The following is an 18,459-nucleotide window of genomic DNA, read 5'->3' as shown; positions in this document are numbered from 1 at the left end:
AGAAAAAACAAAAACACCCAACCACCTTAGCTTTACATAAGTCTTTTCTTCTTACAAGTATATTTTACGTGTACTACCCTATCCCTTTTTATTATAAAACTAATTTTAATAGGTGGAAAAACTAAGTAACTACACTTACATGACAAAATAATTAAGTTGGAGTGAAATATCTCAGATCTTTCATCTTTTTTCCAAAGATTTTTAAGCAACTAAACTCTACAAAAGATTTCACATGAATAAAAAGATTCTAAGTCCTGAATTTAAACTGATGTCTCTGTCAAACAGTCACAATATATAAAGAATATTCAGTATACATTTGGACTTTAAAAACGAAATTTAAAAATTTGTGGAAATGATTTTACCTCATTCCAAAAAAGATTTGAAGCGAGAAATACAAATAAATGGTAAATAAATTATCTTATTTTTTTGTTATTTATTTATTTTGCTGCACTGGGTATTAGTTGTGGCATGTGGGATCTTTAGTTGCGGCATGCAAACTCTTAGCTATGGCATATGGGATCTAGTTCCCTGACCAGGGATCAAACCCAGGCCCCCTGCATTGGGAGCGCAAAGTCTTGGCCACTGGACCATCAGGCAAGTCCCAATAAATGATATTACTGAAGGCTGAAACATTGTCTTGATAATCCACAACGACCTGGGCCGCTTACCAATCCCATTTAGCACTAGTCTACCTAGAAACAAGGTAAGAGATTAAGATTTTGTATATGTAAGATTTATATATTTGTATATTAAGATTTTGTATATTTTATAGATACATATATGTATCTATATTTAACCAGCCAAAGCTGGTTAAAAATAACCTTTAGATTATTTCCCAATGCAATCTACACCCCCAGTGCCCACCTCCAGTATTCTCATCCATTTTACCTCTGAGCAAGACACTAACATCTTACTGTATGTAAATTTTAAGGCAAGAAATTTCAGACATCACTCTTATGAGAAACCATTTTAGAAACAAACAGTTCTTTCTCTCATCTGTTCTTCAGAGGCTTAAGACAGGTATTCAAACTTACCTCTCTTTTATTTTTTGCAGTCTTTCTGGGTCTCTTGAGGGTACACTTTTAGTTTTATCATTTCTTCCATCAGATGAACTCCAACCTGAAGGAATAATATCTACAGTGATCATAACATTGTCGGTCAAATTACTTCCAAGTGCCGGGGGCACTGCAAATCGGAATAAGGAACCAGGAAGGATCCCTGTTATTCCTGTACTTCGTCCACTGTGAGCCGAATCTGATATGGAGCCACCCGTAGCAGCACTGCTTGGTGCTGCAGATGCTTGTGGTCTGCTGGCAGTAGCCCCAAGGGGATCACTCTGTGCTTCAAGGTGAACCACTTCATTTGATTCTCTTCTAAAAATATGATGAGATCTAGATGGTATATCAGAGGTAGATATCCTTGAAGATTCATCTCGTCCCTCTCGCCTCCTTCTAGAGAACAAAGGTGTGCATCTATTTCTAAGTGAGGAAGATAACCATGGTCCTGTATTTCTACCTTCAGACTCTTGATTAAAATTTCGGGAATCTGGCTCAGAGCTATGATTTTGGCTAAGAGATGACAAACCCCATCTTCGTCGAAGAAATCGAAATCCCTGAGAAGCATCGGATGCCCTATTATCAGGACCATCAGAAGCTGATGCTGCATTACGAGACTGTGAAGCTGTCAAGATTCTTGGAGAAATGTAAGAATTCTCAGAACTCAATGATCTTGTATTCAAGGAATCCTGACTAGATCTTCGTGAAAAAAAAGTAGATGACATACTAGAAGCTATACGTGACAGCAATCTCCTTGTTGTACGTCTACCTTCATTGTCAGAAGATTCTTGAAATGATCTTTGAGATGAGTCAACCCTATTTGAACTGCCTATAGTTGACGTTTCACCTCTATTTGAAATATAAGAAAATCCAGGCTGTATACTGCTTTGGGGAGATTCTAATTCTCTTGGAGAAAAATTTGATCTTAAAGAATTTCTACCAGAGTCCCTAGAACATGGTATGGTCTGATGTTCAGAAGGCATTTGGTGATTTGTAGATGATGTATTCAATTGTAAAGTGCTCAATGAGTTCTCTTTTGGTCTTGCTCCTTGTGAATATGAAGAAGGAACTCTGTCTTGAACATCTATTTTTTAAAGAAAGGAAAGGTAGTCAATTACATGAAAAATTTGTGCATTATTAAGGTTGTGTCTATTAACCACTACTAATTACTGCCAAAATTAAACACTGGATTCAAACTGAATACTGGCATATTATAACTACACAGCTTAACTATTATTACAGAAAAAATAAACATATTTATCTATCTTTCTATACCTTTGGTAAAATCCAATACTGCTGTATAAAGTCAGCATTACAAATTTTTTAAAAAAGAAATGTATTATAGCTTATGAGAGGCAAACATCAATCTACCAACTTGAGGAAGGTAAAACAGTTGAATTTATTAATCAGAAATTGATATGGTAAAAGAATATCTAACATCTAAATAGATAAGGGATTTTAAATGGGCAAACAAATTCAAGGTAAATGACTCATAACAAGTAAAAGCAAAATAATAATAGAGAGATAGTGTTTTGGAGATTTTTCTTACTCTGGAACAAGAACAAAAGTTATTTCATATAAATACTATCACCCTTATAATTTTATAGCAAACCATGCTAATAGTTCAAAATTTCTCCAGTGTTTTATCTTTTCTTTCAAGTTAACAGCAGTGACTCTTATACCCGGTTACTCATCAGACATAACTATGCTTTATTTTTATTTTTTTCCCAATACTGAGTCAGAAGAGAGCCCTGGTATCTGCGATTTTAATAGTACACTACTGATGGTTCTAATCAAATGGAAAAATACCAAAGCATTCCTTCATAAAGAATACTCATCCATACATCTAGTTTAACAGCTAGATTGCTACTGTGCTAATACATGGTGCCTCATGGAAGGATTAACTGTTAGGGACTAAATCAGTTCTATTCTGTACATTTTTACCCCCCAAACCGAGAAGATACCAACACTGTCTGCTAAAGCTCCTCCACCCAAAGCCAAGCAAATGAAAAGACGCTTTCATTTGTCTTAAATAAAGCAACGGCTTGCCCCAATAGGATTATTTAAAATAATCCAGTTAAACCTTTAAATAGAAATGTATTTTCTTCTCTGTAAATCAAATTCCACTTCTGTCTGCTATATTTGTCAACTTCAATGAGCACCTTTTATCTTTAGTTATTTAGTATTATTGTTTTATGGCATTTATTTTTTTTAAGGTGGCTCTGTCGCACAATGGATAGTGCATTGGACTTCTATTTTTTTAAAGTTTTGGCTTATGTACACTGACAGAAACAGTGTGGGTCTTTATTTCAACTAAATGAAAATAAAGACAAATTCATGTTAAACTAAAGGAATTCTAAATTATGTCTTAAAATGATGATTTCAAGTTTTAGTTAATTCACAAGGCAAATTATATTGTAGTATACAAGAATTATCAAGTATATGTAAAACATACATTCTTAAGAGTGAAAAAATTATAGGCAGACAGGATCTGGATACTCATGTATATCTAAATATTTTATATTGTTTACATTTTTAAAAGTAAAATGACAAATAAGGTTGAAAACATATCAAGCTATCCTGTATTCTAAATCTTCATAATATTCACTTCATTTATTCCTTTGTACTGTGATTTTAACGATACAAAGACAAAAATGTAACATTATTAGATAAATTATACATAATATAGTTTATACATACATGATGAAGTTGTGAAATCACCACTTCGGTGACTATAATCCATAAGATTACTAATGGAGGAATCTGCTCTCCTCTCTCTCATTAAGTCAGTTCCAAATGATCCAAGTACCACTGATGAAGATCTGGGAACTTGACTATGCCTCCAAGAAGAATCTTTAAATAATTGAAGAAGTCTTAATTCAGAGAAAGCTTTCAAGGTTTCTGATGACAACACATCTTCAGTATTACACAGAGAGGTAATTATGGTTTATTACAGGAATCCCCAGTTACATAGTCGCAATCAAAAGCAAAACTGAGCAAAACATAAATTATTTACCAGTGAAATAATCACTTATAAAATTATCTCCTACTCAAACACATCCTTTTCTAATACTATAATCTACCCCCATCTAGGATGTCAATGTCTCACTCTCTAGAACATCTGACCGTACAATATAAACATGACATAAAATGATTAGAGAACAAAAATATAAAGCTTGCCAAAGATGCAGAATTTCATGAAAAGTCGATCAAAGTGATGCTGGAGAACAGCCAAAATCAAAATCAAAGCCATCTTGAAATGAAAGAGGTTATACTATAGGTTATAATACTATAACCTATACTGTAGGTTATAATACTATTTTGCCAGAACTATTATTGCCGCCATATTTGGTTCATTCTTATGCTAAGAAGTAATGTATCGTTGCAATTATAATCTAAACTTTGTTAGATATGATTTCATTTAAAAAGAAATTAAAAATTAAGTCTCAAAACTTTCCCCCTTCACCATTTACCTTGAAATTCTGGGTCTTCCTCTCCTAGTCCTAATAGCCTTAATAATTTCCCTTCATTAAGGAAAACGCCCCAGGGTTAATGCTATGCCTTCACAGACCAGAGGAGAACAAAAGTATCTCTACACAATGGTATTTGTCTACAAAGTTAAGGTCAGTCTGCTCTTACCCATCACACTACTCTTAAAATCCTTCAGATGGGCAGTGTCTTTCCCATGGAGGTCCTGCCTATCGAAATAGAAAGGAATCGCTTACACTAATTCAATTAGTAGTACATATGCATTTTAAGAATTTTATTCTCCAACTGTGTCATCACAAGTTTTATCTTACCTTAAAACTATTTCAGGCATTGGCTATTGTTTCATTTGAAGAGAAGTATAAGTGAGGAAGTACCTCTCAACAAAAGATCTTTTCAATTTGTGCAACAAATGTGTGCCTGTATCTTAGTATCTGTGAGTATAAGATACTAAGCATGGAGCTTTATGCATAAGTCTTTCATACCAGAGTGGTAAAGTGACTTGTCCAATGTCACATAGTTAGAGGACTAGAACCATAGCTTTCTAATTCCTTGTACAGAACTCCCACTAGAATACCACCAACTATTTTTTGTTTAACTAAAGAATTTCTACACTTTCTGAAAACATGTGTTATATAGCACAATGTTTATTATTTACAAAAAATAGGCTAAGGAAACATTTTTAACATGTATCAGTAAATTTGGCTTTCTTAGTAACAATTTAAAAATTTACCTCCTATAATAACCAGCAGAATACATGTCACTTTTCAAATTTTATTACCATACGTATCAGCTATTCTAATTAATTAAAATCTGCTAATATCCTGTTTGTGTAAGATATCTGTACCAAATTTAGAACAAAAATCCAAGATGAAGAGTTAATTTCAGTTCTAGCACTAACTTAAGGTAAGATTTTGGAAACTCCGCTCTATTTCTGACCCAGTCTTATGTGCAATCTACTTGCTTATTAGTAGTACACTACATCTTGGGAAAGGGGCTTTTGTCCAAAATACATATACAGTGATTTATATTTATACAAATTTAATTATTACCTGATACTGCATTTAAACCATGTCCAACACTTCTCCCAGCTGAGGTAGAGGTACAGTTTGTACAGGAAAGTTTAGGTCTTTTTGAATCATGATCCCGTTGCTGGTTTTGCGATCTTGAGCGTGCTCCCTGAGTTATCTCAGACTCACTATACCATGTAGACTGAAATGGTAATGCAGATGCTGATGCTGATGTAGACTGTAAGTTAAAAAAATTTTTTTAAAGGAACAATAAAACACTTGCAATTTTTAAATATTAAATTTAAATATTACATTTAATCTACAGTGCTCTAATAAATTCCCAAGGACCATTCATTCCTCACAGACACAAATTTTTCTACCATGTAGGTTTTTCATAGTCTTTGTTCCCTTCTACCACTTGTCCCTTTACTTTATACTGTAATTGTACTTTGCTAGGTAACCAGTCTGATTTAGATTATGTCTTCTATGTAACTGAATATAAACACTAGTCTAGGAAACACTGAAGAGTAAAAACTTTATATGTAATCATTTTGTTCTCCTGGTTTAATATTAACCTTTTGAGGAACCTTGTTTCCTCTTCTTAGAGATAGACAGAACACCAACAAAGGCATTAATATATAAAGTGTGAATACTCCACTATAAAAATAAGATTTTCAACTAATATAAAATGTATCTGGATCTTATGTCCATTCTCAGGAATACAGTAAAACACTACAAATGGTACTAAAAAAAAAAACCCTAATATATGGAATTTCTTCATCAGTGAAGGAAGAAACAGCTAAAACTACATACTGTAAAACTCTAAGCTCAAGGTTTTCTCTTTAAACATATAATTATATGTACAACAACATGAAATAACAGATGTTACAATGTACAAATACACATACACACACACACACACACAGAGACCAAGAAGGACGAATTTGGCACATAATCTCTGAAATGCTTGAAGACACTTACCACTAACATAAAAGTTATTTCTAGGAAATAACTTTTATTCTAGGAAATAAAGGAAAAAAGACATTTATAAACCATTTTACATGTAAGTAGATGGTAAGTAGTTCATTTTATTGAAGAATATTAAAATGAAACAACGTTCTTTAAAGTGTTATATTTCTTGACAAAAGAAAAGTTAAAAATGGGAATGTTATCATGGGCCATAAATTCAGTCTATATTAACCTAGTATTATAAACATAAGAGCCCAAATAATGTGTTCCATCAAAGAGTTTTAGAGTACAGATAAACAAATAAATAGGTATAATATAAATAAGTACTGTAATAGGAGATATGTTGAAAGTTTTACAGAAAAGAAAAAACTATGTCTGAGGAAAGCAGGGGAGAATTCATAGGTGATAACTGGAGTTCACTGAGGAGGCAAATGAGGAAGGAGATTATAGACAGACAACACAAAAAGATAAAAAGATGTCTTAACTATTCTGCCATGGGAATTCTTCTAAGGCATCACTACTTACTTGATCTCCGATTATCTTTTAATTATGAGAAGCATACTGCATGCATTCAGGGAACTGTATTAGTCCATGGTAACTCTACAGAATAAACTGTGCACATACATGGAAAAGCAGAAGATGCAAAGCTGAAAAAGTAGGAATGGGCATATCAGGATTTCATCCATCCCTTGCCCATTCAATATTTTGCTAATTAAACGTAGAACTCCTAAGCTTAGCACAAACTTGGTCTCACAAGCCTTTCACACCAAGTTGTCCACAGAGCCCCCAATCAATGAACTGGAATAGCACATGAGATGAAATTCATGAGATATTTCAAAATGAAATCATTTTATGTGCCACTGTCAAGGTATAAGGGACTTAATCCTGCAGGCCAGTGGTTTTAAGACCTTTGAATATCAAAGACCAAAATTTTTTTAAAAAAATGGTTTGATTTAAAATTTAGAAAGAACTGCCACTTTTGACAGGTAAGGAAAATGAAAATAGCGAATACCACCTAACCCCATCCCCAATCTTTTAAAAAGGGCATTTTATATGCTCCTAAAACAAGAACATAACAGAATAAAACAGACTTGTAAGGTGAATAAATTTTACTTGTACAAAATTCCTAACTTGTCTTTATTTTTCTCATTTTGCATGGACTGGACAAATTGTTATTGAATAGCACCTCCACAAATAAGACTTTAGGAGCTACTGAAGGAGGTAATACCATCAGATCAACTACTTAGAAAGATCTTTAGAGTACTGTGGAAGGTTAAAAGAGTGGGATGGACAAAAAGTGGGCAAATCAGGAATGGATTGGGCAAATCCAATCCACTGGACTAGCAAGAAATGCTAGTAATTCCCATTACTTTTGTTCCTTGAGATGAAAGTAATGGGAATAGAGAGCCATTATAAAAGATAAAAATTCATCAAATTTAGAGACAACGTGAGAAATGAACAAAAAGTCTATAAAGCCACTCCACAGTTTTCTGGCACTGGCCACTAGTGAGATAAAGACACACTCCCTGTTTGGTAATTTCCATGACTCACAACTCTAAAAGGTAGCCTATATGTCATCCCAGAGACAAAAATACTCAGTATAGGAGAGGAGAAATAAAGTTCTGACCCATTTTTCTGCTGGCTTAAATTCCAAATCAAACTTTTCCCTGGTTCCTACCAGTCCAATTCTGTCCACTGTTCAAATATTCTCAGTTTGAAGCATTAGCTTTTTTCCCCTCTGAATTCTTTTAACAATAAAGTATGGGGTTCATTTATACACTATCTTATCTCTTTTGCTATTAAAACTACTGGTGGCCAAACAAAATCAGGCAGAGTCTGTCTCCAAAGTATACTTAAGTATACTGCCTTGCAGACACCGGACGCTTAAAAAAGTACTTTTGGGGTTGTTTGCACTTCTTAGCTGTTATGAATAATGCTACTATGAACATTTGTGTTCAAGTTTTGTGTAGACATGTTTCTAATTTTCTTGGGTGTAACTAATGGGTCATATAATACCTCAAAGTCTGACTTTTAGAATAATTAATAAACTGTTTTCCAAAGTGGCTGTACCAGTTTAAAACCCCACAAGCAATTTATGAGGGTCCAAATTTCTCCACAACCTTGTCAACTCTTGTTATTGTCTCACTTTTTAATTTTATTTTAGCCATTCTAGTGGATATGAAGTGGTGTCTCATTATAGAGTACATTTGTATTTCCTAATGGCTGATGTTGAGCATCTATTTATGCGATCATTGGCCACTTGTACATCTTTGGACAAATGTCTATTCAGGTTCTTCACCCATTTTAAACTGGGTTTTTTTTTTATTGTTAGGATGTAAGAGTTCTTTACATAGTCTGGTTACAAGTTCGTTGTCAGATAGCATATCGTTTACAAATATTTTCTCCCATTCTGTAAGCTGTCTTTTCACTCTCTTCATGGTATCACTTGACTCACTAGTTTTTTAATTTGATAAGTCCAATTAATCTTTTTGCATTCATTACCTCCAGACTAAGAACATACACATGAAAATAAGAAGTGGACAGAATTATTAAATATCCATTCAAGTTCCATGGAGTTCTCTCTCATTTTCACTAAATTTCCAGTCTCTACCCCAAATAAGTAACAGATTTGGCTCCTGTAATAAACAATTTTTATGAGTTACTCTCAACTCAAAAGGCTATCTGTGATTAGAAAGGAAAATTGTATGGTATGTGCAGGGGGCTGTCTAGCCCAACCAAAGTAACTGAATACTACTTTGTGTATCTGAGAAATCATATTAAACAGTTTGAAAACTTAATGGATGGAAGGGAAGTTTACAAACATTCTGTAACTACTAGCAGGCATCCAATTTTCATTTTATTTACTTACTTATTTTTATCTTCATGATACTTATTTAGGTTGCCCTTCCAACAAGAGGTTTTAGGGAAGGACAGTCAATGAAATCATTATTTATTTACCCATTAGTATTTTATAAGTCAGTATTTGCATTCAGAAAATAATTACTTCTAAAAAAGGTTAAAAAATATTCCCAATGCAAATGCCCTTAAAACAGTACAGCAAAAAAGAACCTTAATGAGAAAATATTTGTAAATCATATGCCTAATTAGGAACTTGTAACTAGAATATATAAAAACTTATAACTCATAACCTGAATCAAGAGTAAGCTTTCAAAACAGAAAACACCAAGCCCACATGGGTTCACTGGAGAATTCAATCAAACATTTAAGGAAGAAGTTATACTAATTCTCTACAATCTCTTTCAGAGGAAAGCAGCAGAGAAAATACTTCCTAACTCATTCTATTATATGATGAGGCCAGCACTACCTTAATTCCAAAACCAGACAAAGACATAAGGAAAGAAATCTATAGAGCATTATCTCTCATGAACACAGCTGCAAAAATCCTGAACAAAATATGAGCAAATCGGGAAGTCCCTGACAGTATAGTGGTTAGGACCTGGTGCTTTCACTGCTGTGGCCTGGGTTTAATCCCTGGTCAGGGTACTAACATCCTGCAAGCTGTGTGACACAGCAAGAAAAAAAAAATTAGCAAACTGAATCCAAAAAAGTACAAAATTCAATACCCCTTTATGATTAAAAACTCTCAGCAAACTAGAAATAGAGGGTAACTTCCTCAATTTGATAAAGAATGCAAAGAATGTACAGTTAACATTATATTTAATGGAGAGAAACTCAAAAGCCTTCACACCAAGATCAGGTACAAGGCAAGGACATCCTTTCTCACTGCTTCTTTTTTCTTTTTTTATAAACTGACATATATTGATATATAACATTATATCAGTTTCTACTGCACAACATAATTATATATAGACACACATATATGATGACCACCACAATAATTCTACTTAACATTCCCCACTACACAGTATAATTTTTTCCTTGTGATGAGAACTTTTAATATCTACTCTCTTAGCAACTTTCAAATACACAATACAGTATTATTAATCACAGTCACCATTCTGTACACTACATCCCCATGATTTGTTTTATAACTGGAAGTTTGTACCTTTTGAGCACCTTTACCCATTCTATACTCTGCTTTGGGTAGTACAGATATTTTAAGAATACTAATTCTTCCAATCCATGAGCATGGAATATCTTTCCACTTATTTGTGTCTTCTTCGATTTCTTTCATCAATGTCTTATAGCTTTCGGTGTAGAGGTCTTTTACTTCCTTGGCTAAATGTATTCCTAAGTATTTTATTCTTTTTGATGCAACTGTAAATTGGATTGTTTTCTTAATTTCTCTGATAGTTCTGTATTAGTGTATAGCAACACAACAGATTTTTGTGTATTGATTTTATATCTTGCAGCTTCCCCAAATTCATTTATTAGTTGTTTTTTGATGGGATCTTTAGATTTTCTATATATAGTATCATATCATCTGCAAATACTGATAGTTTTACTTCCTCCTTTCCAATTTGGATTCCTTTTATTCCATTTTCTTATCTGATTGCTCTGGCTAGGATTTCCAATACTATACTGAATAAAAGTAGCAAGAGTGGGCATCCTTATCTCATCTTGCTCCTGATCTCAGAGGAAAAGTTTTCCACATTTCTCCAGTTAGTATGATATTAGCTCTAGGCTTGTCATATATGGCCTTTATTACAATGAGGTATGTTCCCTTGACACTCATTTTGTTGAGTTTTTATCATAAATGAATGCTGAATTTTGTCCAATGCTTTTTCTGCATCTATTGAGATGATATTATTTTTAGCCTTCATTTAGTTAATGTGGTGTACCACATTAATTAATACGCAGATGTTGAACCATCGTTCTTGCAAGCCAGGGATAAAATCTCCCTTGACCATGGTATACAATCCTTTTAAATTATTGCTGAATTAAGTTTGCTAATATTCTGTAGAGGAGTTTTGCATTTATGTTCATCATGGATACTAGCCTTTAATTTTCTTCTCTTGTAGTGTCCTTGACTAGTGTTGATATCAGGGTAATGCTGGCCTCATAAAATGAGTTTAGGAGTGTTACCTCTCTTCTATTTTTTGGAAGAGTTTGAGAAAGATTGGTATTAATTCTTCTTTAAATGTTTGGTAGAATTAATAAGTGTTCTGATCCCAGACTTTTTTCTGTTGGGAGGCTTTTGATTACTGATTAAATATCCTTACTCATTACTGGTCTGCTCAGATTTTCTAATTCTTCATGACTCGATCCTCGTAGGTTTTGTGTTTCTAGGAATTTATCCATTTCTTAGAGGTTGTCCAATCTTTTGGTGTATAACTGTTCATAGTAGTCCCTTATGCTTTTTATTTTTGTGGTATCATTTGTAACATCTCCTCTTTCATTTTTGATTTTATTTGAGCCTTTTTTTTCTTGGTGAGTCTAGCTAAAGATATGTCTATTTTGTTTATCTTTTCAAAAAGCCACCTCTTATTTCACTTATCTTTTTGTCTTTTTAGTCTCTATTTCATTTATTTATGTTCTGATCTTTGTTATTTTCACTTCACCACTCTTTTTTCAACACTGTACTGGAAGTTCTAGCTAATGCTATAAAGCAAGAAAATAAAGTAAAAGGTATACAGATTGGGAAGAAAGACCTTACTTGCAGATGACTTGATTATACAGAAAATCTGAAAGAAAAACTCCTGGAACTAACTAATAATTATAGTAAGTTTCAGGATACAAGGTTAATATACAAAAGTCAATTGTTTTACTATATATCAGCAATAAAAAAGTAGAATTTGAATTTGAAACTAAAAACTCTTACAATTCAATAATAAAATGACAAATAACCTTATTTTAAAATGAGCAAAAGATCTGAATAGACATTTCTCCAAAAATATAAAAATAGCTAATCAGCACATGAAAAAATGCTCAACATCATGAGTCACCAAGGAAATTCAAATCAAAACTACAAGATGCTACACTTCATACCCATGACAGGATGGCCAGAATCAAAATGTAAGATAAGTACAGGAAAGTACTTTCATGTATAACTTCTGTGGGAATATAAAATGGCCCAGCCAGTTTGGAAAACAGTGTAGCAGTTCCTCAAATAACTGAACATAGAGTTATTGTATGTATGATTCAGCAAATCTACTCTTAGGTATATACCCAAGATAACTGAAAACATTAGTCCACAGACAGACTTGCACATGAATGCTTACAGCAGCATTATTCATAATAGCCAAAAGGTGAAAACTTCCCAAATGTCCATCAGTGGTTGAATGAATTAACAAAATATAGTACATCCATACAATGGAATATTATTCATCCATAAAAAGAAATGAAATGCTGATACTGCTATCATCATGCAGATGAACTTTAAACAAACATGCTATGTAAGACAAGCTAGTAATAAAAGACCACACAGAATGTTTTTACTCATGTATATGAAAGTCCCAAATAAGGAAATCTACAGAGACAGAAAGTAGATTAGTGGTTGCTTAGTGCTGAGGGGGAGAGGAGGGAGACAGTGTAGTGACAGCTAAAAGATCTGCGATATTCTCTTGAGGTAATGAAAGATTTTAAAGTTGACTATGGCAATGGTTTGCACAATTCTGTGAATATACTAAAAATCATTGAATTGTACACTTTAAATGGGCAAGTCATATGGTATCTGATTTATATCTCAATAAAGCTATTATTTTAAAAAAATAATCTTAACAATTGCTGCAAATGCAACCAATGTTATCCACTGGACAACGCTTAATCAAGAGAAATCATATAATGCACAGTAATGGAAGCAAGTCCAGAATAAAATGCTCTTCCTTGGCTCCTCATTTCCATGAATCAATGCCTTGACTGTGATGACTGACAGTTCCTGCTTCGAAAATTTTCCAGACCATAAGCAACAACTTAAAACTTTGACCTCTTCTTTATTTTAAATATTCACGTGCTGGAGAGTATCCATATCCAGGCTAACGCATAAGTCTTACATTCTAGTTTCTATTCAGAATGAGCAGTCTTCTCAATCATCACAAAAAAGACAGCTGACCTTAAGAATGTATGGATTCATGATGCCCAACTTTATGAGAAATCTAGGTAAGAAACCTTATATTTACACAAAATGGAATGACTAGGAGTCCATTTATCCCTCAAAATATCCTAGGAATATCTGGATCAAGATAGACTACAAGAATGTTAATATTTAGATCACTCTGTTGTCCCTTTACAGAACTGTTTTCACTGACCTGTACTTTGACATCATGTCCTTTGCATATACTGTCTACCAAGAAATAGTTTCACTAAACTAGGTATATACTTATAGTATGAATACTGCCCTGAAGACACTGTCTTCTATATCATTCACTGTCCCCGCTTTCAGACTAAACTGCCAAGCATTGCTTCCTTTTCCTTATGAACAAAACACCTTACAGACCTGGTTGTGTTTCCCTGTGATCTCCCTGACACCCACACAAGGGCCGAAGTTTAACTTTAGAATACTGCAAGGGCTTACAAACGCATATCAATGTTATAGCCAACCTTAACTCACTCTCAATATTTTATTTGTATTTTCCTGATTGCATTTAAAACTATTTTCATTTTCTTGTCTAATTTTGTGTGTGTTATGTATGTATGTATTTCCCTGGAAACTACCTTTGTAGCAGATAAACAAACCAAAATGAGCAAAAAAAAGGTTAATGACCATTGGCTATTTTAATTCTTGAAATTACATACTTTGCAAAATATGCAATAGTACTGAGTTCTGTAACTTAATATACAAACTAGAAAAAGATGTAAAAAACTGTAAAAAAACACCTAGAACCTCCATAAAAAGCCTATTTTATTATTTCATATTAAAAGTAATCAATCTCTCCACAAAGCAAGAAGTGGGATTAGGGGTTGCTTAAATTAAGTTACAGAAAAATATATAAAAGTAACAAAAATAATTACATATTCACAGAATACTCCCAAATTTTCACTTTTAACAATATGAATTACATAAATTAAATTTTCTTTCCAAAAATATCTAAAATTCTACTTGCTATTACCAAAGAGATTAAGGTGATCACAGTTTTCTACGATTCAAATTGTAACAAAAATTAATAGAGTAACAGAAATATCAGCAAGATTAATAGCAGAGGCAGCCCAGCTTACAAATGGCCAAGAACCAAAAGACATTTAGAAAATCAATTGTTTGCAACTTAGAACCTACATTTCCCAAAGACACAATGCTATCCAGAAGTCTTAGATTCTTCAGCTCAGGCACACTGTATACTAATCCTGTGACTGGGAGAAACCACTTATCTTTCCAGATTTCAGATCTTTATTTATGAAATGACACAAGCATCTGTCCTATTTAACTAAGATTAAAAATTAAAAATGTGCTGCAAAATGTCAAGCACTGTATAAATAAGGTGTTTTCTTATCATCTGATCCATAATGTAAATGAGATTGAACTACTATGCCCTGTTCTGACCCTCTTTTCTGAAGCTTCAGGTTCACTAAGTATAATAAAGAAGGGGAGGGACTTCCCTGATGGCACAGTGGTTAAGAATCCACCTGCTAATGCAGGAGACACAGGTTCGATCCCTGGTCCGGGAAGATCCAATATGCCGTGGAGCAACTAAGCCTGTGTGCCACAACTACTGAGGCTGTGCTCTAGAGCTACTGAGCCCGCATGCCTACAGCCTGTGCTCCGCAACAAAGAGAAGTCACCACAATGAGAAGCCCGTACACCGCAACAAAGAGTAGCTCCCACTGGCCGCAACTAGAGAAAGCCCGCGCACAGCAACGAAGACCCAACGCAGCCAATAAATAAACAAATAAATTTATTTTTTTAAAAAAAGGGGTGGGAGAATGTTGTGTCCCAGATGGTTTTGAGTCAGAAAATATCAGCAATTAACCAAAAGACCTCCCTTTGATATTCAAAGGTCTCTTTCATTCATTAAATACACACCTTGCTGAATAATCTTAAGAATATTAAATAAAACTAAATGTGTGATATATAATTTAAGTATTCTGATAACATATTATACTATCCCCTAAGGATATTAATTATCTATTTAAACCAATGCAAAGCCAGGAAATCATAACAACAGCAGTAGCAATCATAATTATAACCCGTAACATCTGAACTCTTACTAGGTTCCAGGCACTGTTGTTCTAAGTGCTTTACATGTATTATTTCTTCCAATTAATTTTAACAGTAACTGTGTGAGAAAATTACCATTATCACCATTTCACAGAAGAGGAAACAGAAAAGTACTTTCCTCAAGAACACAGGAATTTCAGTTCCTAAATCAAAACTAAAAGAGAAAAGCAGCCTACGAATAGTTGACAAGGTTGGAAATATTCCTATAACCCATTAAAGAAAGAAAAAAAAAAGATTGGAAGCCACTTAAAATAACTGAAAAACATTAAGGAAAACACCAAAATTTATAAAACTGATTAATCTTATTAAGAATCAATAAAACATTTAAAATTTTTTTACATGTTTGCATCTGTTTAACTTCCACAGTGAAAAATTAGACTTTCAGAATAATCTATGACATTAAGAACAAACTGGAAGAAAAAGTCTGAAAACATTATTTTTAAATGAATGTCAATAAGTTTTCTAAATATATTCAAGACTTTCAGTCTGGTTTCAGAGTCTGTGTTCCTCACTGATTAGCTATACGAAAAATTAGACAAAGATCAGTAGATGAAATTTTATTAATATAGGGAAAAAAAACCCCAATTGTGTGCTCTTAACAAGTCACAATCATTTAACCCACAACATTTCTGTAGAATGGAAAATATGTGATTCTGCACCTCTGGCAAGCATACTCTTGCCTAGCAACAGAGCAAAAAAAATACATTATCAAACAACATTTAAAATAAGTCCAAGTAAACAGTACACATAATGTCAGCAGGTTGGCAGTAGATATGTGCATTTTAGAGAAATTATTTTATTTCATTTGTGTTTCTGAGTATTTTATAAAATGCTTATTACTACACAGAAGAACTTTCAAATGACTTTGTCATATAGTACATTGCATGATATATAAATATATAAACATTACTTAAAACTTAAACAGACATTTTCACTAAAGGATTCTCATAGTCAGTTACCGAAACATCAGACTTTTGCAAATCTCATGCGATTTAATGAGGTGTTCAGCCAATAATGCGATAAACTTAACATTTGAAAGATGAGCAAGATAAACTGCGTTAAAGCTACAAACCATGCCTCTGAGATTTACAATGTTTTATACTACAACCATTGTTATAACACTAATAAGCTATTTCAAAAACCAAAGTGTTATTGGTCCTAAGGAAAATTAGCTACATAAAAGGAACTTAGATTGCTTTATGTAGATTATGAATCAATGCAAACTCATTACTAACTGTAAAAATAAAACCCCATAATTCATGTAAAAGATAGCCTGTTAATTCAACTGATACTTCAATGCTTTTAGGTTAAAAGGTTTCCAAGTCTTTGGAAACTATGAACATTTTATTTATGACCAAAATCCCTTATTCAAAATTCTCAAGTTCAAAACTTTGAAAAACATTAAGTTTTTGCTAGTGTGGAACATTAAATCAGTTTGCTGCAGATATATTAATCTTTTGATTATAGGATGCCTCAGATCCAGCTGAGGGTGTTATAAACACACTCTACTACTTTTCTAAAATCCAGAAAATCACATGGCCCCAAGGATTTTGAAAATCAGACTGTGTATGTACACACATTCCAAATTAAGATGTTACCTGATATTCAGAATCCAGTCTAAACGAAGAGTCCCTTGAGTGACAGGTATCATTTAAACTACTTCCTCTGCTTCCAGACATCATCCTAGCACTTAAAGAGCTAGAGGGTTGAACAGAAATTCTTCTTGGAATCCTTGAAGGTTTAGACTCCATTCTTAATGTTTCCTGTGAAATGCAAATTTTGATTAATTGCCTTTTGGAAAACATGCAAACCTTTGATTCTTAATCCTCTCCTTAATGATCAGCTCAAATCAAGAATTAACCATGCAAATTAACCAAATATGGTATGGTAAACTGTGAGATTATCATCACTCTCCTTCTACAGGCAGAGGTCTGAAGTCCATCAAAGGTTCCCTATTGCCCATAAAATGAAGCAAACATGATAAAAGTGGTGATGAGAAACTGAGGTTTGTTGTTTCTAAAGCCTGAGCTCTTTTCCTTATTCAATTTCCTTTCTATATAAAATCCTAGGGACTTCCCTAGTGGTCCAGTTGGTAAGACTCCGCGCTCCCAATGCAGGGGGCCCGCGTCTGATCCCTGGTCGGGGAAGTAGATCCCGCAAGCATGCTGCAACTAAGACTCGGCATGCCGCAACTAAGAAGTCCGAGTGCCACAACTAAGACCCGGCACAGCCTAAATAAGTAAATAAATAAAGTAAATAAGTAAATAAAATCCTACACAAATTAGCCCTTGACTCTTGCTATTCCTATTATGAGTGTTCGATACTCATACCATAGCATTAGCTATACTGTAGTATCTGTACATTCCCTAACACAATATGCTCTCACAGGACTTTGTATGTGCCTGCAAAGTCTATACATTCCCCATTCAATTCCTGGGCATAGTCTTAAAACAAGATCAAGTGTTACTTCCACTTTGTACATACTTTTTTTAAGACATCATACTACCATGCTGTAATTTGTTTTCCTTTCTCCCCTTCTCAAAAGTGAGAATAATTTCTAAGTTTTCTTCACTAAACATTGCTCAACACATGCCAAGAGTCACCACTAGCTATGCCTTATTTTTTAACTCTCTCTATAAATGGATTCATACAACATGTACTCTTTTATGTCTGGCTTCATTTGCTCAACATTATATTTGTGAGACTAATTCTGCTGTTGCATGCAGTTGTAGTTAAGTTCACTTTAATTAGTTTATATAATATTCCACTGTATCAATACACACAAATTTATTTGCCTATTCTACTGTGGATAGACACTGGACTGTTTCCAGTTTTAGGCTATTACAAGTAAGGCTGCTATAAAATC

The 18,459-nt window shown here is 33.6% G+C and overlaps 1 protein-coding gene across 6 annotated transcripts in view; it reads right to left on the bottom strand.

Annotated features, from left to right (window-relative positions):
* The window catches only part of MARCHF7 (membrane associated ring-CH-type finger 7), a 33,756-nt gene extending 16,383 nt beyond the window's left edge, over positions 1 to 17,373 (bottom strand). For all 6 annotated transcript variants that reach the window (XR_003676641.2, XM_024122318.3, XM_055088079.1 and 3 more), the window contains exons 1-4: positions 17,192 to 17,373; positions 5,594 to 5,789; positions 3,756 to 3,908; positions 1,035 to 2,139 (exon numbers count right to left, since the gene is read on the bottom strand). Coding sequence is in view for 5 of the 6 variants with exons in the window: in XM_024122318.3 (XP_023978086.1) it covers positions 1,035 to 2,139; positions 3,756 to 3,908; positions 5,594 to 5,789; positions 17,192 to 17,344 (1,607 nt within the window). In the remaining variant the exon portion in view is untranslated. The remainder of the gene's footprint in view (positions 1 to 1,034; positions 2,140 to 3,755; positions 3,909 to 5,593; positions 5,790 to 17,191) is intronic.
* Positions 17,374 to 18,459: the final 1,086 nt, after the last annotated feature.

Source organism: Physeter macrocephalus, chromosome 2 (genome assembly GCF_002837175.3).
Source record: "Physeter macrocephalus isolate SW-GA chromosome 2, ASM283717v5, whole genome shotgun sequence".
Taxonomy (NCBI): Eukaryota; Metazoa; Chordata; class Mammalia; order Artiodactyla; family Physeteridae; genus Physeter; species Physeter macrocephalus.
The sequence above is the reverse complement of the archived record's forward strand: the minus strand, read 5'-3'. Positions and strand labels throughout refer to the sequence as shown.